The 26358-nt window shown below is 41.4% G+C and overlaps 1 protein-coding gene across 2 annotated transcripts in view; it reads right to left on the reverse strand.

Moving 5' to 3' along the window:
• The window catches only part of grin2ca (glutamate receptor, ionotropic, N-methyl D-aspartate 2Ca), an 81598-nt gene extending 55809 nt beyond the window's left edge, over positions 1-25789 (reverse strand). The window contains exons 1-2 of one of the 2 annotated variants that reach the window (XM_074697060.1): positions 24598-25789; positions 186-632 (exon numbers count right to left, since the gene is read on the reverse strand). In XM_074697060.1, coding sequence (XP_074553161.1) covers positions 186-620 — 435 coding nt within the window. In that variant the 5' untranslated portion in view covers positions 621-632; positions 24598-25789. Of the gene's footprint in view, positions 1-185; positions 637-24597 lie in introns of both variants that reach the window. The other variant, XM_074697059.1, reaches the window with a different exon arrangement.
• Positions 25790-26358: the final 569 nt, after the last annotated feature.

Below are 26358 nucleotides of genomic sequence, written 5' to 3' on the forward strand. Positions count from 1 at the left end.
AAAACAAATTTCTTTGACAAAAAGGTCGATATTTTCATGTTTGTTTTTCACTTTAATGCATGCTGCCGTGTTGACATTTCACAAGTGTCTGAGGAGAGCTGTAAATAATGATGAAGAGGAGAATTTGAACTTTGATATGACATGAGTAAAATCTATCAAAGGCAAAGACAACTGAGGCCACTGACCTTGTACGGCAAGACTACAGCCGATCCTCCACTGATGCCCACAATAGGCACAGCCGTCTGAGTGGAAATGAAGTCCAAGATCTGTGCCACGGCCTCTGAGCCAACATTGTCTTCAAACACCACGCCATGGACGCGGTTGGTGGAGAGGGTGTCGCAGATCCGGGTGAGCAGTGCGCGCGGGTTGGTGTTGTTGACCAGCACTGTGATGGGGTTCACCTCCAGAGGAAGGTCCATGAAGTTCTCCCGACTTAACCTCCCTTTAATCTCCGTCTGGTAGGCTGAGCCGCTGAACACCACCGCTACGTTCACGGAGGGCATCGGGTTCCCAAACGGCCTTCCTGAGCAGCCGGGGAGGGCGCAGAACAGAAGCAGCAGTAGAAGCAGCGGCGGCGGCCACCACGGGGAGTCGCTCAAGCAGCCTAGACGAACGCCCATCTCAGTCACCTACTGCCTGAAGGGAGGGGACAGAGAGGGAAGGTATTCACATATTAGAAAAGTATGAGAGTACTCAGATGCCACTGCTGGGCAGGCGACCAAAACACAGTTTGTTTAGTGACGGCTTATTTTGATTAATGACGTTTTAGCCTCATCTCTGCTCAGTGTGCTGGTCAGCCTGCCATAACCAAGACAGCGTAAGAGCCCATTAACTGAGGCCAGGGTTGTATTTTTAGAGTGTGTCAGCGTGCAGCATGAGGCTGTGGCCAGGCTGTTGCGTCTTAGGGTGGCAGCTGCCACCCTGCTGCTGTTGTATTATTCTGTCCAAACCAACAGATGGTGTCCAGTGTTTAATGCAACAAATGGAGAACAAGAGGATTTATCATTTTCCTCTCGTGACATTACTTTTGATGCTGTTGCTTAATTTTTTCAGCAGCCTAAAGCATTCAGACATAATCTGCCAAAGTTCTGCATGCATGGTTTTTGGCTACAATTAATTGACATGCATAGTCTCATTATTATGATTTGTAAGCTGTTTGGGAAATTGTTCTTCTCTGGTTTTGACATTTCAATTATGCAAACAGCAAAGTCTGTATTTACAAAGGCATTCAAATCCTCGAGTCAGCCTTTGAAGAAAATCAAAGCGTTTTGTGCTGCATTGCATCACTAATGGACTGGACAGGAACCAGCACCTCTCAGCCAGACTCTCTTAATTTCTTCCAAAACCCTCTAATTGCTTTGCTTTCTGCCCCGCTGAAGGTAATGGAGGAGAAACCTCGTCGATGTCAAACCCTGTAGAGTCGTTTTAGCAGTCATGTTGTAACCAGTCGCTGGTTTGTGTTGAGCTGTCAGACGGACTTAGGCTCTTTGTCAAATCTGTCACAGTTGTGTTAGTGGCCCTGAGGGAGAGCAGCACACTGGTCCCCTGCCACAGTGATCTGATCCACCATGTGATGGAATCCCAGTGGGGTGAATATATTGTAATCCCTTGGTAATCCCTGCCAGGCGTCATGGCCTACAGCTTGATTGTAGTGTATAAACTTATCAAGAGATTTGGATAGTGCACGGGCTCAGCGTGGCTGTGTGGGACTCTGCAGAGATCTATGTAACAGCGTGGAAGCATTAGAAACTAGACAACACCTGCACTGTGATGCTTCGTTTACCTCCTCCACTCATCCTGTGATCATTTCCCCATCCACGTGCTAAATAAAGGCCATGTGCTGTGTCCTACATGTGATTCTCCAGGAAGTGTCTCATCAATCTTTTTAAAAATTGATTGCCCCCCTGCTGGGAGAGGGCATTCGCCACATTCCTCTCAATGACATTAGCCATGTTTCAGCAGCGACAGCAGCAGTCTACTTTAGGGTTAATGCCTTCGACAGGGAGAAACGTACGTGGTCAAAATGCTCAAAAGCTTCGACCTTCCACGTGTTTAATCAAGGCGAGGAAAGAGCTGAGGCAGATATATGAAGGTCAAAGACTGGATACAGAATTACACCAAACAGGGAATGAGTCATCAATAACTCTGTGGCACGGCTTTGTATTGTCAACATGCCTTCTAATGCCAAGGCGAGGAAATAACAAGAAAAAAGCACTTAGGATTACAGGAGCTTCCAATACACCTTATCTGATGTTTAGATTGTGGACAGTGGTGGCAGCTTTGTGACGCAGCTGAATTGCAGATTGGCTCCGTAGATGTGCTTGGCACTGACCCTTTAAATTTAAAAAGTCAGCTCAAACTGTACACAGCACCGCGACATAAAGGAAAGAAGCTTTTCATCTGTCTTTGCCTAAATCCTCCAAAAACGTATCTGTGTATACAACCGCTGAAGGCACTGCTCTGATGTCGGGGATCAAAAGTGGCTGTGGATGGTTGGTTTGGGAGATTTCACGACAGAGTGGGAACATTTATCCTGAATTATCACGGCACTGTCTGTTTGGCTCTGGAGCGTTTTGAGGCAGATATAAGGAACATCCTATTGATGTTTGCATCATGATGCTGCTACAAACTGAAGTCAGCATGAACCACGTCGGTGATGAAATCAATTAAGAGGAAAACTCCTCCTGTGTGATATGATCTGATGCAAGATTCTCATTTTTTATACTGTAACACTGAATTACACAACATTTATTGAGTTAACTATCAAGAATAAAAAGGACAGAAAAACATACATGACAAGGAACATCTTATACTGACAGATTCAGATCCTGGAGGCCAATACTAAATTAACAAAAACAACAATAATAATAGTAAAACCTGTAACCTCAATCTTCATTTTATTGATAGACTCTCAAGTTTGAACAGACCACTGCAGAATAACTGCTGACTGTGGGTTGGAATGAACATTATCAGAAATAGTTTAGCTCCCGTGTTATAGAGTGATACAGCCCAAGCTAAAGGCTAATTAGCCGATTAGAGTGTATCACTCTCCCGTTTGCCTTCCTTCTGCTCTTCTGTCCTTTTTCTGTCTGACAGTTAGGCTCCAGTGTCCACAATCACTACAAAATTAGTCACAGAAATCGTTTTCAGCAGAGAAAAAAACACATCTCTGTGTTTTATCTCTTCTCTCTACCAAACCTCGTCAGCTGGCGTGGTGTTGTCATAGAGACCTAGACGTGCAGTAAATCAATCCGGTCCTGGACGACCCCAACTCAAAGTGAAGAAGTAGCAATTTAAAATAACCTGTAACCAGCTATATTGGCGTTGATAATCTCATTTTGAAGTGTGGATTACGGTCAAGCATATATCTAGAAGGGAGACTTTTTCAAGATCATTTAAACTCCTCACAGCCCCTTTAAAAAAATGTCCAAATTTCTTTGATAAGCATACACTTGAACTCTCAAACACATTAAATTAGAGTCATAGTCCTTCTGCTCATTTAGCTGGCAACGCTCTGGTTTTAGAGTTTTTCAATCTAAAACAATACTTTAACTGAAAACTTCTTTTTTGTTTTGTTTTTTTATTTTATTTGTTAATTTTTTTTTTTTGCTCCAGTATCAGCCATGAGGAAAAAAATATGTTAAAAGAAAATTAAAGAAAATTGTACAAAAACTCAGTCAACAGAAATTACCATTATCATCACTAATAATCTCTTTTTTCTTCTCTGTCTTTCTTTTTTTGAAAGGGTTAAAAGTTGGTATGTTGACTTAAAATCTTGCCTAAAAGAGGGTTATTGTTATCATCATCATGCTTAATATAGTCTCTCTGATAGCTCTGTGTCACATGATGTTAGGCTCATCTAACTCTACTTGTTACAGGTGGCTGTCTCTGTCTCTGAAACCCCTCATCCAGCCTCTGTCTGAACACTTTATTTCAGCTACTGTCTAACTTTGAGGTCGCTCTGCAACAAAAGACATAACACAAAGATCTTAGCACCTATAAATATAGTCATGTTGCACATCAGATTAAACAGAAGGAACTCGGCTACAAACAAGTCATTCTTCAGCTGAACTTCCTGTTGGTTTGAGTTATTACTCTGAAACAGTGACATAAATACCGATACTGATACCTCTAAACATGTTTCTCAAGTGTTCCCTTTATTATGATGACAGAATAAGTCGAACAGACCTTGTAGATGCATAGATCTACTCTTTTTAGTTTGGTTGCTTTGCTTTTTGAACAAGGCATTCAGAGAATGAAACTTTGCTCAGGTTAAGTGTTGAAATCGAACATTTCTACACAACAATGTACAAGATAGAAAAAAGCCCAAACCACCTCTTTGACTTAACATTGTTTGAGACTTTCATAGAGTGCTGTTTAAACAATCTTGTCCCCTGAACATGTGTATTTAAGCACACAATGCTGCTTTATCTCCCAGTGACAGACTGAGAGCTAAAGTGTTCTCAAAGCTTCCTTCAAAGTTAGGAAACAACAAAAGCAATGAAACTGAAAATAATGTTGATGATGTGAGAAATAGTCCACTTAGAGATTCGATTTAATTAGACTCAATGTGAGACAACATTTGGAAGTCTTTCAGTGGCAGACTTTGTGTTTTCTGTCTGTGCTGTTGTTTGACTAACAAACATTTAAGATGTGCTTATCCCCCTCTAGTGGGTGACATATGGTGGAAGCTTTTCTTCTTCAGAATTAGCTTTCATTCAAGAGGTCTGCATTCAAAATAACCGCTCAGGCGTTATCACAGCGGCGCATAATTTCCTTTCCCGTGCTTTATTCACATTACTGAGGCGTGGACGTTTTGATAAAGTGAACAGGTAATAATGCAAATATCTAGAGCTGCTCGCTCAGCCTGTTATCTGCCGCTGTAAGTTGAATAATGTCGATAAGGTGAATTGAATTTTCTGCTCACACTGACACTTCTTACTCAGTATGTATTGCCTTTGCAGATGTGGTGATGAGAATAACACACCTGGTGGAGAGTATTATATATAGTGTAATCTCACACATTGTTTCTTTTATTTATAGCTTCCAGTTTACTTTCTTATTCTGTGCTGCATGTCTTTCCTCCAGGAAATCCTAACCCCACGTTTTCCTTTGGGCAACTTGTCAGCTGTGATTGGTTTGTTTAAATGAGACCTTTTCTAAATCCTTGTTTTAGACCCACTCCTTTGCAGGGTTAAAGGGATATTCCAGTGTTTTAAGTCTTACTTTTTACATACTTCAGGGTCTAAATGATGAATCATCCATTGCAGTGCAGCAAGACTGTAATCCCTTTGGGCAAATGTGCCTGATCAAAGTACATCTAGTGAAAGTGCTTGTTTTTGTAGCTGGCAGGCTCAGTTTGTCACTCAAAGTGATGACAGTATTATGGAGGGGTTCCCAACAGAGAGACGAAAAAAAAAGGCCTTTTTTTCAGAGTAAGAGCTTTCTATGAATAGAAAAGGTGGATCTACTGAAAGCTAGTCAGCCTCTTTTTCCAAATAGTGATTTGGAAAGCTTTTTTTTTTGTATGTGTAGATTTTATTGTCCATCTGGTAGATCTCTTTTTTGGACCACTAAATCTGCATTCAGACCCAAAGTATATATGATATTAATAACACAACTACCACTCTTCAGTATTTGCTTCTGCCCTGCCCTGAATTCCTCACTGTATAATGCTACTTCCTGTGTCTCACTTTGTTCAGCTCTTTATTTCCTAATATTCATCAGAGAAATCTCAGAAGAAGGGTGGACTAACTGCCCTCAAGTTGCTGCAGAGGTGTCAAGCCCACAGACTGATTTTCTGATCTGGCTCATTACTGTGACACCGCAGTGTTAAATACTTCAGGCGTAGAGCGAGGTCTTGTCATTGCAGTGTTTAATGACAGCTTTTATATTCTGGGCATGACGCCTCTCCTGCAGCTGTTTGACAACGTGCACCTGTCCAGTCTTCTGCTGTGTGATCAATACACCCGTGCATGCATACGTGCGTGTGCAGCTTGCAGCATTTGTCTCTCGAGTACTGATAAACTTGTCCACTTGACAATCAAAGCACGACACAGCTTCATGCTCCAACAGAGATTTATCAGTCTGTGACCTTCATTGATCTGTATTAGTAAATGTTTCCATAAACTCAGATCTCTCTTGCGCAACAGTGCTCTGTAGTTATCAAGCCTTGATAGAAGATACTTCACTTTAACCTATTAAACAAATGAGAGAGCAGAATTAACCCAAACTGGGCCTGTTGTGGCCCAGTTGCTGTATCACTATACAGAATGAATGCTGTATCAGTCTTATCTTTAGAGCTTTATTTAACATCTATGAACTAATTTCATCACAAATATCTGGAAAAGATGTCACAATGAAAAACTTGTGATGCAGAATGTAAAAGTGCAGCTCTGCCAGAAAGTCAACACAAAAAAGAAAGCAGCTAAGTCCTGCCCACAGATGTGCTGAGCCAATCACATTACGTATAGTCATTCCCATGCACTCAGACATTCTCTGCCTGGATGTCCACTGAAATGCATTGCAGAAATTCACTTTTATGAAAATTTTCTGGGATTCTAAGTTTGAAAATGGTAAACAGTGTTCATGAAGGACCTGCAACTTCAACACAAAGTATCCCTTTTCTAAGCTACATCTCAACCGAGAAAAGTGTCTCCTTTGGATAAAGTTGTGCTAAATGTCTACATCTGTTCCTGGGTAAGTCATAATTGTATTTCAGGCAACATATCGTCACTCTACTGTAACAAAATATAAAGTTATCTCAAATGCTAGATCCACCAATGCAGTCTGACAGACGGTTTGGGATTTAACGTTAGCTCCCAGCTGTATCATCATATCACTTTGTTTGATAGGGAGTTCATTGGCCTATTTTGTTCAAGTTTTTGTACTTTGGTTATTGCTAATAATTGTTAGCTGTAGTCTAAAGGACGCTAGTAAAACTAACTTTAACTGACGGGGCTTAACTTACCCATAGTAGCCGAGATAATAAAGGTTGGTAACGCTATGCTGAATGATTCAATGTGATTCAATTACTGTAGCACCAAACTATAAGAGACAAACTCATGGTAAAGATGGTAAAAAGGCTGTGATATTTATTTTTTTATTATTTGTTTGCACTGGGACTCAAAAACGTTAGCTTGTGACTGAAGATGTTTATCAACCTACTCAACAATAAAATGATTAATAAATCCCTCCAAGGCGTAGTCTGGACCTTTTTGGTGACTTCTAGATGTTATGTGATCTTTCTGTGGCCAAAAATCATTGATATTATCCTGTAAAAAAACTCCTTCTGTGACACCTGCTACAGCGCCTGCTGCTGAAAATTCATTGTTGCTGTAAGTGTGTGGAGCGGGGCTTGGCTTGGCTTAGCCATGTCAGTACATATGTATTCCAAAGTAATCCCAAAGACATATGTTCTTCTTCTGATGACACACAGATGGATTATATTAAGAATTGATTGTTTTTCAAATTATATGTAGTAAGAACCATATATTTATAATATGTATATTCTTTTTGTTTCCACCTGTATGAATATGTTTAACTAAGCTGTGGTTAAAATAAAATAAAGCCCCTCTAAGCTCCTTAAATCCACAGGCATTTAACTAATCTGAATCATGGGCATCATCCAGGCCAGTGCAAGCAAAATGAGTCAACCAAGCCCAGAAAAAAAAGCTGCCTCCAAAAATACACACCATTTGACACAGTTGGAGTGTGTCCACAGGTCACAGATAATGTCAAACCAAACTTATTTTGTGTCCACTTTCCTTTAGGGCTGAGCTACATCCACAGTGTCCCCCTCTCTGCTGGTTTAAATGTGATTTGTCTCAGGAATCTTTGACTCACCTCTTATAAACAGCACAATATCTGGAGCCATAATCATAGATCAGAGATATATCTGCCAAGCATCTGTTTACTGACCCTCCCTGCAGGTCCTGACCCATCATTTGGGGAATGATGAGTCAGAGCATCTTAAGATGGATTATGGTTATAAATAAGACTGCATCAATTTGCTTTCCCTGTTGTCATGGACATTTGCTCAGGCAAATTGAAACCCAATGCCTAATCTTTTTTATAGTGTATCTGTGAATATTTGTGTTTAGCCTATAGTTGCAATAGACTGAAAAAAAAGCAGAGACTCTGATCATTATCGCTGTGTTAGAGCTGCATTCAAACACATTGGGACAATATATAACAGTCTTTCCAGCAACATTAAAACAACCAAAAAGAAACTGCTGAGACTTAAGTAGAGGCACGGTGGTGAAGTGGTTAGTGCTGGTGCCTCACAAATTGTAAGTTCTTGGTTTTGGAGTTTGAGTATTTTTTTTTCCCACAGTCTGTGCTTTTAAGGTTAATTGCTTACTTTCATTTCCCAGTGGATGTGAGTGTGAACAGTTGTCTCTCTCTTAAAACAACCATTTCTTGACAGGACAAGCAGTAACTGGTAGATGACAATAAAATCACAGTCCAGGTTTACATTTCTGTGTATTCTGAAAAACAACTTTGAAAAAATTTGTAGCCCTAGTTTCAATCTGTCAATTCAAAACCAGTTCACAGGACTGGAACTTGGCACTTCAGCTTAAAACCACAAGTATGAGGTCCTCGACATGACCTGCCTTGTATAAATCTCCAGCCCACTCGGTGAAGATAATTTTCTTTTTGTTTAAAAAATGGCCTCACAAAACAGTGTGAAACTGCTCTTGAAACAAAACTTTGTTGTGTTTTTCTTCTTTGTCAAATTTATTTGTGGGGTACACTCAAGTGGCAATCTAGGAATATAAGTCAATGCGGAAGGGCTAAAATCTGTTGTTTCTCGAGTGTCCACTTGAAGCTGGCTCCAGAAGTACTGGAAGTCACATACACACTAAGCCAAAAAAGCAGAAATTAATCTATTTACAGCCTGGTTCAAAAAACGTCTCCTGTCCGCAGTACAGAGGATATTAAGATCACAAGCTCCCCCAATCAAAGGCATAGCTCAGGTCACATGACCGACAGGTGCCCTATAGCTGTACAAGAAGCCCCTGCCACTACCAATATGGCCGCTATAGCCGATGTGTTTCATTTACCGTTTCAGAAACAGACATCGGGGAGACAAAATCCATGTTTTATACAGTCTATGGGTACACTGTGTGGCGCTACTATGCTGTCACACTATTATGAAGTTGACGTGCTCTTCTCGACATTCGACTGCACGCCACTGAGAAGAGCACAGTTGGCTGAGGAAACGCAAACAGGATCAGGCTTTACCAGTTGACCCGTACCTAACTGTACTGCTTGATACTGGACCACTCTTTATAGTAAATAAATGAATAAACAAGTTTTTTTTTTTCCATAGCAGCAGTAATCATCACAATCACAATCACTACAAAAATTAAAAAATTAAAAAATAAATAAAATAAACGAGCCTAGGGATGCTGAACCCTTGTTTTCTAGAAGTGTGAAAAAATACTCATATGGCATTATATCACGATACTTTGACCTGTGATAAAATATTGATATTTCAACACTTAATATCAATGTATTTGTTAAAATAAAAAATCATACTCTAGGTGAGTTGGAAGTACAATATGTCATCCACACCTCCTCTGTGGTAGGCGGCGCTGAGGAGCTACTCAGTTGTATGTTGCACATATAGTGTATAATAAATATAGTATCAAAGTATATTCAAAGTATTTTATCCCTAAACTTGATGATATGGGTTTTGGTAGCATTAACATCAGTGTTTTCTCTCTGTTCTTAAGTCAAAATCAAATTAAGTTTAATATTTAAAGTTTAGTAGACTCATAAAATAATAATCATAGTCATAGCGTTTATCAATTTCACCAACTGACCACATCTTTCCTAAATTGTTTCTTTGCAGCATTAGTTTAATGTTGATGCACTTTAAGTTAAGTGTATCTATGAAACACTGCATCTGATTTTCTTTGTTTTAACTGCAACAAAATAGAAAAGCTGTTTTTAATCGAATATCACTTTATGACACACTATTGTGATGTCGTAGTTCTAATTGTATCACGACCCAAGTATCGGAATGTGTATCGTATCGTAAGGTTCTTGCCAAAACTCCCCCTCTGTTTCAGCTCTGTTACTTCAGTAAGTACTTTACACTTTAATTTATTCAAATGATTGATTAGAAATAACCAAAATTGTCAGTTTTTTGTTGAATAATCACAGTATTCCAACAAATTTGAGAACAGCTATGGCCTGACCTTGGTATGGAACATCTCTGTTGCTGTTAATGTCTTGGGCTGACCCTCACAATGTGAATTACCGTATTTGTCGAGGAGAGCTGTCCCACACTGCGGAGAGACTCTGATTGCAAACGACAGAAAAATAAAGACCCGCCATAATGTGATTAGTGTTGGAAGAGTCACAAAATCAACTCATTCCAAAGAGCAAACAGCCAATCTTGGACATTATGAAAATGTTTTGGGCAGAAATGAAAAACTAAATGGTTGTTGGGAGCTTTATGATGCACTGTGAAACAGACTTACTCCAGAAAAAGTGTGTGTTTACAAACATGAACAGCTGGTGCTATATCTCCTAAAGTCAAGGGTACGAATTTACAACATGGAAATTAACTTTCAACCTCTGCATAAAGCCATAATATGTGTCTTATAATGCCAATTCTTGCATAGCAGAAGAATTACACACAACACATTCACATCAACAGTACAAGCTGTTACATTTGGTCATGATAATTTGATTAGTCCAGGATTCCAGAGTCCTGTACCGTCTGACCCCTGACCATCTTTCCAGAGAGAGTCCCCTCACTGACCACCCCTAAAACTGTCTGTTGATTTACTGCTGCACTCTTTATGGTATTTTTTACCTCACAGTCGTGTGATAAATGGCTGCATCATGCTGTCATATTAAACAGTCCGGGGCTTGGCTGGTGCCCAGCAGCTGTGCTGATGGAGGTGCACCAAAAGTGATACCACAAGAGAAGCTCTTACATGATTTATATGTTTGTTCTAACCCCTGGGGACAAAGGTATATCAAGATTCAGCCAGAGATTGGATTCTGTCACAGACCTCCTGCCCATGGCACTGCAGACATATTTAATACATGTACACCCCTACATTAACTGTACACGACAGGTGATTGATCTGCTTTGAGATGAAAACCTGTCCAGGTGAAATCCCAATAAATCTGATGTGATCTTTACGGCTGTGTCTGAGGTAAAAGTGAAGAGGAGTCTAAAATGACATGTACATTTTCACACACTGCAAGAAGAATCAGTTGAAGGGCATTTCTGCTTTGACTGGTGTGTCTATGCATTAACGGATTTAAATATTCAGGAGTGAAGTGGAGCTGAACTGAGCAGTTGGATTTTCTGACTCTATAGAATCGGGAGCGGCGTGATCAGCAGGTTTTAAATGCCACAGCAGATGGAAAGAGATGTAGTTGTGCTTTATTGTGGTTCTATCATTGAAAGCCCGGCGGAGATAAAGCTCCTGTAGCATGTGTAGCCTGACATGGTGAGTTTGATAATGCAGAGGAAGCATCGGCACCACTCAAAGATTCAAATTCAAGGACAGGATTTTTTCACCCAAGGACACTGTGCTTGATTTTCATTGGACAGATGTTTGATGTATCTCTCTCCTGTTTGCTGTGTCACATTTATGGTGAGTGCGACACTTAATCAGACGGTGTTGGCTTTGTAGGCCTGCCGTGCAGTGAGATCGAACAGATTGTATGTGCAAGTGTTTGGAGGGTAATAATCTTTGGGAGGCAGCAGATTACAATGGCGTTGCAAATGTAATCCATTTTGCTATAACACATGGATAGATGCGTACCTGAGGCTTACCGGCCCTGACGCAGCCTCCTGGGATCAGTATTACTCTGACCTACAGACAGACCCGGCTTCAAACAGCAGTGACAGGTGACGTCAAGGTTACAAAAAGTCAGACTGTCAGCCTTTGGCGGCCCACTCTCACAGGCTCATGTGTGTCTGTATGTGGAGCAGGGATCAGTGTAAGACCCTGTTTAAGCTGAAACCATGGTTGCCCGTGCAGAACCAGACCACCCCCCGCTCTACCCCGCCATCGGTCCAGCTGTCACAGCCTGCTCTCCCTGTTGACTCGGTGGCTGCCCACACATACAGCTGATCTCTGACATACACACACACATGCACATGCTCTAATCCACATATGAGCATACCACTTTGCTTTTAATCTACCCTCTGTGTGTGTTTGTGTGTGAGTATGTGTGAGTGTGTGTTGTCCTATACTGCTCTAAATTGCAGTGTTTTCTTTCTGTCTCTGCTGCTAATGTGTTTAAAGCAGACATGTAACTAATCGAACCAGCCGCATAAATCAATTTAAAACTTGTGCTGTGTGGTTTTTTGGGGTGCATGGTGTTTATAGATTTGTTATCCAAGGATCTTTGGATGTGGCTTCATAATATTCATCATTAGTGCAGAGAAGAGAAGATACAGAGCTAAACGCAAGGTTTATTATTTCGACTAAAGGGCGAAATCAATGTTAAGCTGTATCACAATAGTCATCTAAGGCTTAGATTTCCCTAACAAACTGAAAATGTGATCCAGCTCTTTTCTTTCTCAGATAACAGAAACTTGGACTTCATGAGAAGTCCAAGTTTCTGTTACCTGGATTTCCATGTACTTATTTCAGCATCTTTTCGTAATCAACATGTCAAAATTTGGCGTCTTACTGTGTTTTCAAAACAGTTTTTAGAACCAGTTGATCATGACTTTGAGCCGACACTTACTAACCCCTAATTCACACATACAGCTTGAGCGCTGTGCCACCACGGTTTTGGGCATGCGCCAGTTCATACTGGATGTATCTTTGGAGCGCCATGCAGTGCTGGGCAGCACAGGATACCCGCGATCACCGGAGGATCACATGTTTCTGCAGGAATCACACCCATGACAATGCACTTGCATGGTGATTGATTAGTATGTTAAACTCACCTGGCTCTGCCAAACTCCAGCAATTTTAGTCCATGCCTTTTTTTCTTTTCTGTTTGTGTCCTTACAGAATGTGTGGTGTCGTATAGAATTATGAAGTTTTTCACCCCCAGGATTAGCTTTTCCGTGTCCATAATGTTGGATTCCTTTGGCTCTGACCTGCTGGATACTTCTGGCAATGTGCCAGTGATGTAGTTTCAGTAAACAAGGATGAGATTTGCTCTATCAGCAGTCAGAACATGGTGCTTTATCTTGAAATGACCGGATAGACTGATTGTTTTTGTGTCTGTTTGACTGTTTGGTACAATCTGCTCGACAGAAATTGACGCCTGTCTGCAACGCACTCCAGCCAAAATAAACTTGCAGCGTAACAGCACAGTTGTTGGTGCTCATGCCACCTGCGGACCACGGCACCTGCTGTGTGAATGCAATGATTGACTAGAGTGGTTTTCAAAGTATGGTGTAGTGCGCCGTGTGCCCCTGAATCAGGGGCATGGACTGTATAAAACTTAGACGTAGTCTCCCTGACGTCACCCGTCTGTTTCTGACACAGAACATGAAGCAAATTGGGAATTGCGGCCATATTGGAAGTGAAAAGGGCTTCGTGTACAGATATAGTGCGCCTGTCAGTCACGTGACCTGACCTGTGCCTTTGATTGGGGTAGCTCATGATCTTAATATCTTCTAAACTGCCGAGTTAGGAAAAGATTCACTTCCCGTACAGTGTGTGCCAATAAAAAAATTGTTGATTCAGACATGGGACGTTTTATGAACCAGGCTGTAAATAGGTTAAATTCTGCTGAGAAATTGGCTTTTTTTGACTTGCTGTGTGTGTAACTTCTGTTACTTCAGGAGCCAGTCTCAAGTGGACACTCGAAACAGCAGATTTTAGCACTCCCGCATTGTCTCATATTCTTAGACTGGAGGTTGCCGCTTGATCAGGGGAGATTAGAGAGATGAATGATAACTCAGATCAGATGAAAAGTATCTGGAGAGCTGTGACTAACCTAGCTGAAAAGTCATTAATGTGGGCATTTGTCAGCTTTAGCTACCTGAAGCAGTAGTTCACTTGGTGCAGACTATCTACTGTATATTAACCAGATTAGGTGCAGCAAATCACTGGTGTGTATCAAGTTTTAATTGGCAGTAGATTTTGAAACAGGACAGGGTTGAAAGCTCATTCTTTTTGCTTATAAAATCTGGGGAGTCAAACTTTCATATTGTGTTGTCAACATTTCCCAGAGCACTGTTTCCTTCCACTAATGTGCAGAAATTCTTACATTTACATTTCATCCATGACATTTCTGTACATGGAAAAATATGTGTTAAATTTTCTTTGTTTTTATGATTTATTGCACTTTTAAGCAGTTTACTTCGTTAGTGTGGACACAAGTATGTGCCTTTTATTAAAATTTGGAATAAAGGGGTTGCATTGATGTAAAGTTTAAAAATAGTGCAAAAAATAACACTACAGCATGTTAAAATGTTAAGATATACTCTGGCTGGTAGGTTATACAGGGTTAAATGGACACTTCACCTCCATGCTCCTAAATGCTTCTTTGTACGGATGCCTCCCGGACGCCTCCCTGGTGAGGTGTTCAGGGCACGTCCCACCGGGAGGAGACCCCGGGGCAGACCCAGGACACGCTGGGGAGACTACGTCTCTCGGCTGGCCTGGGAACGTCTTGGGATCCCCCCGGAAGAGCTGGCCGAAGTGGCTAGGGAGAGGGAAGTCTGGGCATCCCTGCTTAAGCTGCTGCCCCCGCGACCCGACCCCGGATAAGCGGAAGAAGATGGATGGATGGATGGATGGACTTACATCCCACTGCTTCGACGAACCAAAACGTTCATTTATCTCACCAAGAAAGCGTTAAAGATCCCTTAGATTGTTTAAGTCCAAAGCAGAACCTGTGGTTCCTGTTAGAGGTGTCCCAGTCTGATATTGATATCGGATATCGGTCCAATATCAGCAAAAAATCAAATATTGGTATCGTAGCGGAATGCCTCTAAAATCTCCGATATAAGCAGTCCATTCCAGACCCTGCTCCTGCTGTTTTTATTTGATTTATTTAGGTTATTTTCTGGGTCTTCAAATGTATTCTTTATTCAATTACTAGTATATTCTTATGTTTAATGTTAAAATTTCTGTTACCCATTGGTTAATGATAAATGGGTCAGTTTTTCCTCATACCTACTGTTGCTGAGTACTGTTCTTTGTTTGAATAACATCACTTAATCAAGCCTTTTCTAACATGACAGAAATACTACAAAATAAGTTTAAAAAAAGTATGCATGTTTAATGCTGATATCGTATCGGATTAATATTGGTGTTGGTCAATACTCAATGCTGCAGTATCAAAATCGTATCGGATGTGAAAATGTAATATCGGGACATCCCTAATTCCTGTGTTTGTTTGAAACTTTCTTTGTGTTTTCTCTTGGCAGGCCACCCTAGAAGACTACAGAGGCCTGTGTTTGTCAACACAGCTCTCAATCAGTAGTCTTTTTCAAACTCAAATAATCAAAACTTGACATTTTAGAAAAATTAACTCTTGGTCATAATTCACCACAATCAGAGTCAAACCTTGTTTGACGAAAATTCCAATGTGCATTTTTATTGCAAAGTGTGACCCATGCCCCTTCAGATATAACCTGTACTGCATCAAGTCAGTAGGGGGAGCTCCAGGTCTTTTGGCCTCACAGTCCTTGAACATGTAGTGTCCATTTAACATAGAAAGGCCATTGGTTTTATAGGGCTGTGCTTAATGCAGATGCACTATGCAGATAGAGAGATGACCCTGAGCTTCAAGTTTAAGTGACACATTTGCTAAAAAACAAACAGATTTTGAGCTTTTATCTCCTCTTTTAAAGGAAAAGATTTCATCATCTCTGTGTAGTTGCAATAATTATGCTCCTGGGGGTAAAACTGAAACACATACACATGAAGCTTAAGAAAAATGTTGGTATAGGTGAATAGATCATTTTTGCTGGTTGGATAACTAGCAGGTGGTGAAACTGTTAAACCTGGGCTACAGACGGACCCAGTCCCTCTAATTGCATCTCAAAGATGTAAAACTGCTCCACAGAAAGCAATCAGAGCATGCCATAAACAACTCTGACTCTTATATTTTTTTCTGTAAATGATGTATTGATCTTTGCTGCAACAGAAAGTAAAAACAATCCTTCATTTCTGCACAGGGGGTTTTATGCAGCTCCTGACACCAGTTTGGTGCCAAAGGTTGTTGTCTCTTATTAAAGCGTTTCTTAAGGTCTGCTGAGCATGTTGGCTGAATTTGTGAGGTGTTAACAGAGAGTGACAAGAGGCACAAGAGAAAAAGGGGGAGAAGGAAGGCAGAAAAAAAAAAGAAGCAGTCACATGATTCTGCAACAATCGGAGCTACCAGGACGCCTTGTGTCACTTATAGTTAGACTGTCCGGATGGTGTCCCACCTGATTTCTTTAGATTCATCACGCAAAGTCAAACAGCTCTCTGTGTTTGGACGCTGAGATGTCTCCTCACCCGAAGTCACACCACAGGCTCGGTTTGTAAGGTTATCATCATTTTTCATGAAGACGCTCCCCGCCGTGTCACCGCTCAGGCTTAATTGTGAAAAATTACGCACACATGCATCTTTGAATAGACTACAATTAGGCTAATCAATTTCCTGTATTACAAACTGCACATGCACCCATGTATGCAGCACATGCACAGGTTAGTGCGAGTATTCACAAGCGGCAGCAGAATGACAAGAGAGGAGAGACAGCCCCCCCATCCAGCCCGTGGCGTGTCAGTTTTCCTTCTCAACAGGGACAGGACGTAAGACGAGGTGCAAGCGACGCTGTGCCATGAATATAAATGGGCCTCAAGTCTCTGTTGTGCCCGTGAGCGCAGCCATAAACTCTGAGAGGGAGAGCAACACGTCCTGTCAGAGTTCCTCTGCCCCGAGTTTAAGATCTCATCAGATAGCTTGCATAGTCAGAGAGCACCCTGAAGACTCTTGCACCTGCAGTATCACGACACAGATCTGTGCTCCAGCCTTAAAAGTGGCCCTGTCAGGTGTCTATAAATTGGCGGGAAAAAGGCATCACGTGGAGATGCAGCATTGCCTGATTCAGGAGGAAATTTACTACTCCTCTTCCATGACCTTGGATATATTGCTCAGATATCCTGCATGCTCTGCCACTCCCCCTGCTGTAAATGTTTTACTGCCCTGCATGCTCGTGACTGGCTGTCAATCAGAGCAATATCCATCTGAAACAGTTGTCTGTGCGTTTATTCTATGTTGTTTAATCTCTTTGCCCAGCTCCCTCCCTTGTATCCCTCCTTCTGTCTGTCCTGTGTCCTGCCATCCTCCTCCCCCTCTCCTCTCTCCGTCTGCAGTGACGGTGGTGATGGCGTGTGTTCTGATTTTTTAACAATTGATTAAGCAGATCGCTTCTAAGTGTTCGTGGAAGAGCTGGACAGCTGACAAAGCAGCCGCTAACCCTGAGATATAAAACTCAGAGGTCATTTCTAGCTGCCTGGAGGCTACAAATACATGCAAAGATGTTCCAGCCTCACGTGCCACAGAGTGCAGAGTGGGCCCCTCAATTTTCTAAAGGAGCCTTAAAATAGATTAATCATCCTAATGGTTGGTTTTGGCTTTGACAAGAATGATGTTTGTGTTCCGCTTACTGCGTATGTTTCTGAACCAGTGGGGCAGCAACCAACGTATTTCACCATAATTCATATAAATCCTCTTTAATTATGACCCACTAAGAACACAGGATCTGGAGTGAAACCACACCAATTGTCCAGTTTGAAGGGAATGAGATGATAAAGGTGAGGTGAGGCAATGCAGGAAGTCTGTGTCCCCAAGTGAAATGCCATGTTTTGAGGGAGACCCCCATCGTAATGACCTTAAGCACATTACATGGATTAAAAATGGATCACTGACAAAGCATAATGTTAAACAGCAGATCAGCAAATGAGGACTTCAAACAAATCACCTCAGCCTGCTCGTTTCAGTTAAGCAGTTTTGGTTTTGGCTTGTGATCTAAAAGGAGAAAAAGATGGATGGACACTCGGGAGACGTGGAGGGATGTGGGGCAGAAGCTTTGTTCCTAAATATAAGTACGATTAACAACGCCTGCACGAACATGTCCTGTGGACGGGATGTTATATCTAACCGCAGCTGTTCTGGGCTTTTTGAGAGGCTTGTTCACAATCTATTCAAAACATTTGTAATCCTACTTAAGCAGCTGTAACTGATAATATACATCATTTATCTGCACTCAACATGCCTGATGCCACAGAGTCTTTCTTTATACTTTCATACTCCAAGGTCTAACTTTTAGTCCTGTTTGCATTGTCATCAGGATGTCATAAAGTCACCACAGGAACGAATGGACTTGATTAAGAAGGAACTTAGACACATCTTGGTGACTGTGTTTTTCTCTCTACTAATTCAACACTGTTTAAAAAGGGCTGTTAACCTACAGTCAATGCTATAGCCAGTCTATTTCCATTATGCTACCGTCATTACTAACATCACCATACCTCTGCCATTAGCCTTATCTTTGAAGAGTCATTGAAATGTCATTTCATTTTTTTCTTTGAACTGACTGCTATAGATGAAATTCTGGTTCTGAAAGTAGTACAAAAACAAACTTAGGCCTACAAAGTACTGAAAAAGTTCTCAGTAGCACATTCAACTAAACCAAGAGAAGAGCTTGTGTCAGAGTCTCTTGAAATGATCCAAAGTATGTTGCATACCTGGGGACGTCCAATCATTACAAACAGGACCATCAGTCCCAGTGTACCATAATGGAACAGCCCATTTGGCCGTAGCATTAGGCTCATGCATGACTGCCAAAAGTTGGCCAATTTACTAATTGTGTAATTAAAGTGAGGCAGGTGCAAAACGTCACATGTCCAGGGAACTTTCTGGAAAATTTGCTATCAAACAAATTCCAACAGTGCACACATACCCTGTATAAACAGCAATAAACAGGAAAAATGACTTGTTGCTCTATAAACTCTATAAACTTGCTCCCTAAATATCTGTTCTCTTTGCATATTTCGTCCCCAAACGGGACAAAATCATGAACTCAACGTCAGCCGTCTTAAAAACAGCTCAGCAGTTCAGTCATTCTGCTATTAGTTTCTGTAATGGTGTGGTCCACCACTATTTAATTTGATGCTCTGCTAGGGTGTTAGCCTGGCAGATGTATACTGCTAATCTATTTTTTTTTTACCATGAGTACAAACGGCCTGTTTTCATTGCTAATAGCTGGGTGTGCTGACAGGCCCTGCTGGCTTGCTGCTTGTAAAGTCACCTTTGACAAGTAACTAGGGCTCAACACTAACTTTTTCACTGGTTGCCCTGGTGCAAGCAACTTTCTTAGTTGCTAGCACCAACATATGATTTGTTGGCACCTTTTTTTTGGTTGGGGAGTTATGATACTGCTTAATATTTTGCTTTAAATATCAGGTTTATCTGCTACTGGCTGACAAAACAGGTTATTTTTTTTATATGATTTTAAAAGAAGCCTACAAAAATGCTTTTTAAATATAAGCAAAGCGTAACTACAGACATGCATGTGTCTACACGTCAGGGTTATTTTTGGAGAAAAAAACATTTTCACTGAAATGAAAATTAAATTGTGGCTTTACATAAAACGCTCATTAACTGAAATGGTAACGTAAGCTCAAAAAACTAAGATAACGTAAAATTATATAGAAAATGTTTTTTTCTTGTCTTTTTCACTCTGTCAACTACATAAGCTCACAATTTTTTTTTTTAACCAATACTCCCAATTTGAGAGGTCTCTCCCACTTTTTAACTCTTTCTCTAGGTGTTCTCCTGACGTGTGTTTCTCCTACCTATCCCCCATTTTACATATGGTCCCATAATCTCAAATATTTTTTAAAACTTAAATCAAATCCTCTATTTTTGCCTCCTATTGAAAGCTCCATTAACCACCCCCCCCCCCCATCCCAGTTGATTTGAGCCAAAGGGCGACTTTAAACCACCATGTCTTAAACAGTGGCCATGATAGAGGAAGCATTAAAGCACATGCTCTGGCACGAACGCGACCAGATGAAAAAATCTTACTCCCACACGCTACAAAAAGGCGGCATATGTGACCATTTTGGTCACAGTATCGAACCCTGAGTATTGAGTAACCAAAAAAAAAAACAAGAAAACAAGAAAAAAAAAGGGAATAGTTGCAGTTGTTAACCAATGACAACATATGCATTACTACAAACTCTTACCAAAAAGTTTATAAAGCTTTAATATTCTCATGTCTACATATTGTGCCTTTGACAGTTTCACAGAATGAGGCTCAATTTGGTGGTCAGTTGGAAACCCTTAGAGCTTTTTATCTGTGTTCTTGTAGGCATAAATGAAAAAGATGCAAACCCTTGCATACTTTTTAACTGGTGGAAGATATGTGACCAAGCATGTTTCTGTTCTGGACCTGTATCAAGTGGACAGCACTGACTGATGATGAAGATGAGTGAAATATTGTTCTACTTTGTGGGGGGAAATGTAGTCATCCTTATATGAGAAACAATTTATGAAATTCAGGACTGACCCACTCAGTTAGTATATGTATTGAGACCTAAGGTGGATACGAAAGCAGACGTGGGTGTGTAGTGGAGCGTGTGTGTGTGTGTGTGAAAACATGGTGTATGGGTATACGGGGGATTAGTAGAGCATCTGTTTGATCTAAAACAAATCTGCTCAATCAGAGAACACATCGGTCGTGTTATTGATCAGGCCTGACGTCCACTTCACAGCCTTCCGTCATCGCCGAACGTGAGTCACCCTGTGTGTATGTGTGTGTCTGTGTAAGATGGACTGAGATTCTTTTCCTCTTGTCTCATCTTGGCCTCGGCAGGCACAATCCTGTGCGGATTTACATATGTTTATGCCACACACACACACATGCATACCAGTACATCCAATTACAGAGGCTAGATATGGTTGGCATAACATAATGAGCAGCCATTTTTCACCTGCCTAACTGGTGCCACACTGTTCACACTGGCTCATTCTGCACCCTCATGCATCCTCAGGTGGAGCACATGGTGGTAAAACACGTTTTATCTGCACAGGGTAAAACCAGCAGAGGGGCTGAGTCTGTCTAAGTTTAAAACCAACAGGAGACATTTATGACCCTTGCCAATGCTTGATGTATTCAAAACCAATGACTTTGTATCTCAGTTTAAAGACACGTTAAAGCATTTATACCAGTCTCTGAGCTTGTGAAACAATTGAACAGACATTGAGGGCATGTCGACCCTTTGAATCAGTTTCCAGTGAAAGAGGTGTGAATGAGACGGGCTCAGAACTTAATAAGATTCCAATCTGAGCTATAGGACAGGTCCCAGTGGATCCCTTCTCTCACTGTGCTGCTGTCGCCTCTGATGTAAACCAATCAAATACCTGAGCCTGCGCCTTCTGCTGCCACGTGACCTCATTGTCACTCTCATCCCTCCAACCAACGGGTTTCAGCGTGACAGGCTTCTGACGGAATAATCTGAACGTGCTTTGAGATAAAGAGACAGTCATTGAGTCAGATACAGTCGAGGGTTACGGATGACTTCCTCCTGTGTTCAGACGCATTCCTGACACCTGGTAATGAGGAAACATGTCGCTGATAAGCAGCTGTGTCTGCACGTTGTTACGCTCTGCAGCTGATGTTCTGGTGATCCTGTGAAAGCATTGATATGAAATTGTTCTCGCTCTGCTGCTTGTGGTTTCTGTTATCTGTTGATTTATTGCCTCTGTGTGGTTGTTACTCTGGGGTAACTAAAAAGGTAGTTTCAGTATTTCTCTCTTTCGCCATTTTTATCATACTTCTGTCTTATATCATTTATAAGACAATCTTTTGGGTGTAAATGATACTTGTTGATTTTCAAAACTACAAACTACAAACTAGCTTGAGTGACCTCATGATAATCTCTGAAACAAACTAAATCCTGGTCAGAGGACGTCTATTGAGAGCATTTGCTTTAGAAGGATGTGTTTAAGACAAATAACGTAGGTAAGATAAGTAATGTAACATTCCTTGTTGTTGAAACAAATGCAATAAATACTCTTGAAGTCTTCAAAATCTTAACTAGGAAACAAGGACAAAAACATAATATTTTCCTTGGAAGAAATTGGAGTTGTTGGTCAGTTCTTCCTCAGTCCTTGAGTGTTTTTCTCTCTGTTTCATTGGTGCAAATGACACAAATGTGGCAGTACTAATAGCTTCAACTCTCTGGAATCCAAAGCTCTTTTTGCTCCATCCCCTGATTTGAGATTTTTATGTGTTTTTTTTGGATACAGAAACAGGAATAAAATGCAGCTTGCGAGTGGGTGAGGAAGTGAAGTTATTTGGTAAATTGAGAAAAACCTTAGTTCATCACTTCAGTCCAGCTTTCAGTTAAACTTTAGTATAGCAAGCCTAATTCCATGATATCATGAAGCTTAGCTTTGTGACTGACTGGAGTGAAGTTCCCCTCTTTCTTGCAAAATTTGCATATTAAACAACTCATGAATTAAGCAAGGTATTTATGGTAATAAACCCACTGAACATAAAACATTTGCTTGTTAGTGTATGTGTGAATTATCTGTCTCCATGTCTTAATCATAGACTGTATAAAACATGGACATAGTCTCCCCGATGTCACCCGTCTGTTTCTGTAACAGTAAATGAAGCACATTGGCTATAGCGGCCATATTGGTAGTGGCAAGGGCTTCTTGTACAGCTATAGGGCGCCTGTCGGTCATGTGACCTGAGCTGTACCTTTGATTGGGGGAGCTAGCAATCTTAATATCCTCTGAACTGCCAAGTTAGGAGACGTTTTTTGAACCAGGCTGTAAATAGGTTAATTTCTGCTTTGAAAACAGCTTTTTTTTGGCTTGGTGTGTTTGTGACTCCCGGTACTTCCGGAGCCAGCCTCAAGCGAACACTTGAGAAACATCAGATTTTGGCACTTCAGCATTGTCTCATATTCTTAGACCGGAGGTTGCCGCTCGGTCTCAATCAAGGGATGGAGCGCTTTTGCTGCCACCTACTGGCAGAACAAGAGTCAATGAAGGCCTGAGGGTGTAAACGAGATGGCTAAGACCACAAAAATATGACTGATCAAGAGTTTTAACACACATGGGTCATCTTTAAATTTTCTTTATATTGTTTTCGCTCTTGTAAAAATTAGTTTAGCTTGTTAAAAAATATTTTACGTTTAATTTTTACAGTGTATCAGACTGATAAGATAATAATCATAGTCATGTCTTGTGCAATATTAGATTTTTTATGAGTAACATTGGTTACACCGAGTGACTTTTATCAGTTTCACCAACTGACCACGTCTTTCATCAGATAATTTTTTTTTTGCAACATCAGTTTAATGTCGCAGTAGCTTAAGTGACAAACTCGACACTTTATGTTTGTGTATTTGTGAAACACTGCATCTGAATGTATTAATTTTAACCACAATAAAATGGAAAAGCTGTTTGCAATCAAATAGTTTACCATGTATAATATCCCAATATATCACAATATTGTGTTATTATCATATGGTGGCACAAGTATCGTGATGTGTATCATATCGTGAGGTTCTAGTCAAAACTCATCCCTACAAGGGAGCTGGGTGGCACCCTGACGCCCTCTATTGACCAAGCACCAGAAATGATCTTTACAGTTGACTAACAACTACCGCTCTTAATACACTTTTTTTTTTTACCCTTTGAATGATAGTCTGAGGCTGGTAGTGGCAGAAAAAAAGATATCTAGGGGTCTTTAATTAGCACATTGACTTCCCTGCAGTTATTACAGCCTCTTTCTTTGCCACTGGATAAAGTCAACCATAGAAGCAAAACTTGTGTTTTTGTAATTTAGACTGAAAAACATGAGAAATGAGACACAGGTTTAAAAATGTAATAATTCTCCTTGAAAGGTCACACAGCTTTTACCTCAGCACAGGTAAAATTTCATTCATCTACTCTACCTGTCAGTCACTTCCAGCTCCTCTCAGACAGAACTGAGCTTTCAGTTTACCAATTCAGCTCTCTCTCTGTTCATAAAAAAGAAGAACTGCTCTGTATTCAAGCCACAGAAGTGTCGAATGGATCCTTCAATAATTACAGGAACCTCTTATTCTCTCATCCTGGAAAGTCACTCTTCAGTGGCAGTTCAATTTCCCATGCAGCAGCATAAGCAGCAGAGGCATCCCAGGTCTGGTGGGCAGGTATCAAAGCCCCTTTCAGATGCTCTAACTATTTACAATGACGCATCGATCTGCTCTGTTTAATCCCACCGGCAGCCCGCTGAGTTAAAGCAACAGTTACAGCCTCCGTACACACACAAATACACGCACACACACTTAAAAACAAACACAGCAAGCCGTCTGATCCCCCTCTAACAAGGATGCTGCTTTTGATCGGATCCTCTGTGCTCTGATAATTTCTCTATTGGCAGTTAGAGGAGAGCAGAGGGAGGAAGAAGAGGCAGGGGGTGGGCTTTAAAACTAAAACACACCTTCAAAGACCAGAAAAAGAAGCTGTAAGCATTCTCAGACTTGGTCACATAAGTTAAAGAGAACATTTTAGGGGCTAATTCTGGGATAGCAGGTACAAAATGTGATTGATGAAACCTCAAAGTGACAGATGAAGGTGATCCATTACCTGTGTCGGCAATCCACATCCAGCCCTGTCTCGTTACCACTCATCCTGCGTCCACAGATTCACTTGTCCTGTTCCTGTTGTCTTTCCCCCCTCCCCACTTCTTTTTCTTCCTTTTCTCTCTCCTCTTTTGGCCCTCTTATCCCTTTTTTCCTCTCCTCCCCTTCCTCCCTTCCTCTTCCTCTCCCCTGCACTTGTTTGAGTCTATTTCAGTGGCAGCAACAGAGGAGCCCGCTGCGACTGTGGCATGGTTTCCAGCACTTTGGCAGAAGGTCACATTATCCCTCGCCGGTAAAAAAAAAAAAAAAAAAAAAAAAAAGGGGGGAGGATGGCTGGAGTGATGGAGGGAGATAGGAGTGAGCAGGTGCCAAAGGAGAAGAAGAGCCCGAAAGACTACAAATAATCAAACTGAGGCTGTTTGCACTCGCTCTGGTGCTCTTTGCCAAATGTTCCACGTTAAAACTGATGTTGAGACGCCTCCATCAGAAGATTTTCAGGTAAGATGTCCCAGAATGCTTTGAGCTGAAGCCTTTGAGTGTGCATACTCTGTGTGTGAAGTATTTGTTTTTTAAGGTCTTCAGCAGATGCTCACCTCTGGGGAAAAGATAAATCCTCTCTTGGCTGGAGAATGAGACTTCACAAAAACTGCCAGAAACTTACAGTGTGTAATAAATCAGTGCAAAAAACAAATCCTCACACATCACGCTCTTCAGTTTGTGGCTCAGAAAGACACATACGCTCCTCATCTTTGGCCGTGACACCTGTCCACTCTCAGAGTCCCATCAATCACAGATTCTGTAGGGTGACCCTCGTCTTCTTCCCACAGCCGCCTGTCTTCACCCTTCTCTGATTTGAGCCGCGCTCTTGTGGCCGCTCCATGAAAATAGGACTGAAGATGTTATCCAGCTGCCCGGGACGAGGGTATCAGCGGCCGGCGACAGATGGTGGGACAGATGCAAGTCAGCCGCTGGAGTTAGTGTCTTGTAAAATGTCTGTTTTCAGTGCCTGAGCTCCCCTTCAAACACACCTTGTTTGTTGTTCTCTCCAGTTAACTGCACTTGTTGTCCTGTTTATCTCTCTTCCTACCTGAGCCCCTCCTTCCTTCATCAGCAGAGCTCTCACTCTGGATCCTCTGACCAGCTGTAATCCTGATTCCTCCACTCGGTGTCACAGGAAGGGCTTGTGAGCTCTAATCATTATGTAGTAAGGATTTATCCTCTCATTCTCCCTCACTCACTCCCTCCCTCCCGTCCTCTCACTTTCCCTCCCTCCCTCCAGTTTATTTCCCTCCCTCTTCTGTCGGCGTACCGGCCGCCTTACAACTCCAACATACTACAGCCTCTTTTTCTTTTTTTCTTTAACCTCAGCAGCGTGATGCATCATCCCTCCTCACTCTTCTCAGAGACCCTTTCATTTGTCAACTCATTTTCTGGTGTTTTTGGCATCTCTCGCTCTGCTCTGTGTCTTGTCAGTCTTGCTGCAGCTCACATCAACAGGTTTGTCCTTGAAATGCTCTCTGGGACAAGCAGAGTCAGTGCTCGCCTTTTCCTGCCTATTATCTCTCTGAAAAATGAGCTGTGATTGTCTCTCAGCTTACAGTATGGATGAACACATTTATAAGCATTGGATGCGCAAAATTTGTGGATACATTTCAGGGGAAATTAATTCCTAGGCCTAATTTTGACATTTATAGAAAGTAGCTATAAAAAGGTGGATGTTTTCCACCAGTGAGTTGTGACTCTGATCTTCTTGTGGTGAAAAGGA

The sequence above is a fragment of the Halichoeres trimaculatus genome, unplaced genomic scaffold (genome assembly GCF_033239565.1).
Source record: "Halichoeres trimaculatus isolate MK-OKI-2021-1 unplaced genomic scaffold, fHalTri1.1 fHalTri1_scaffold_20, whole genome shotgun sequence".
Lineage (NCBI taxonomy): Eukaryota > Metazoa > Chordata > Actinopteri > Labriformes > Labridae > Halichoeres > Halichoeres trimaculatus.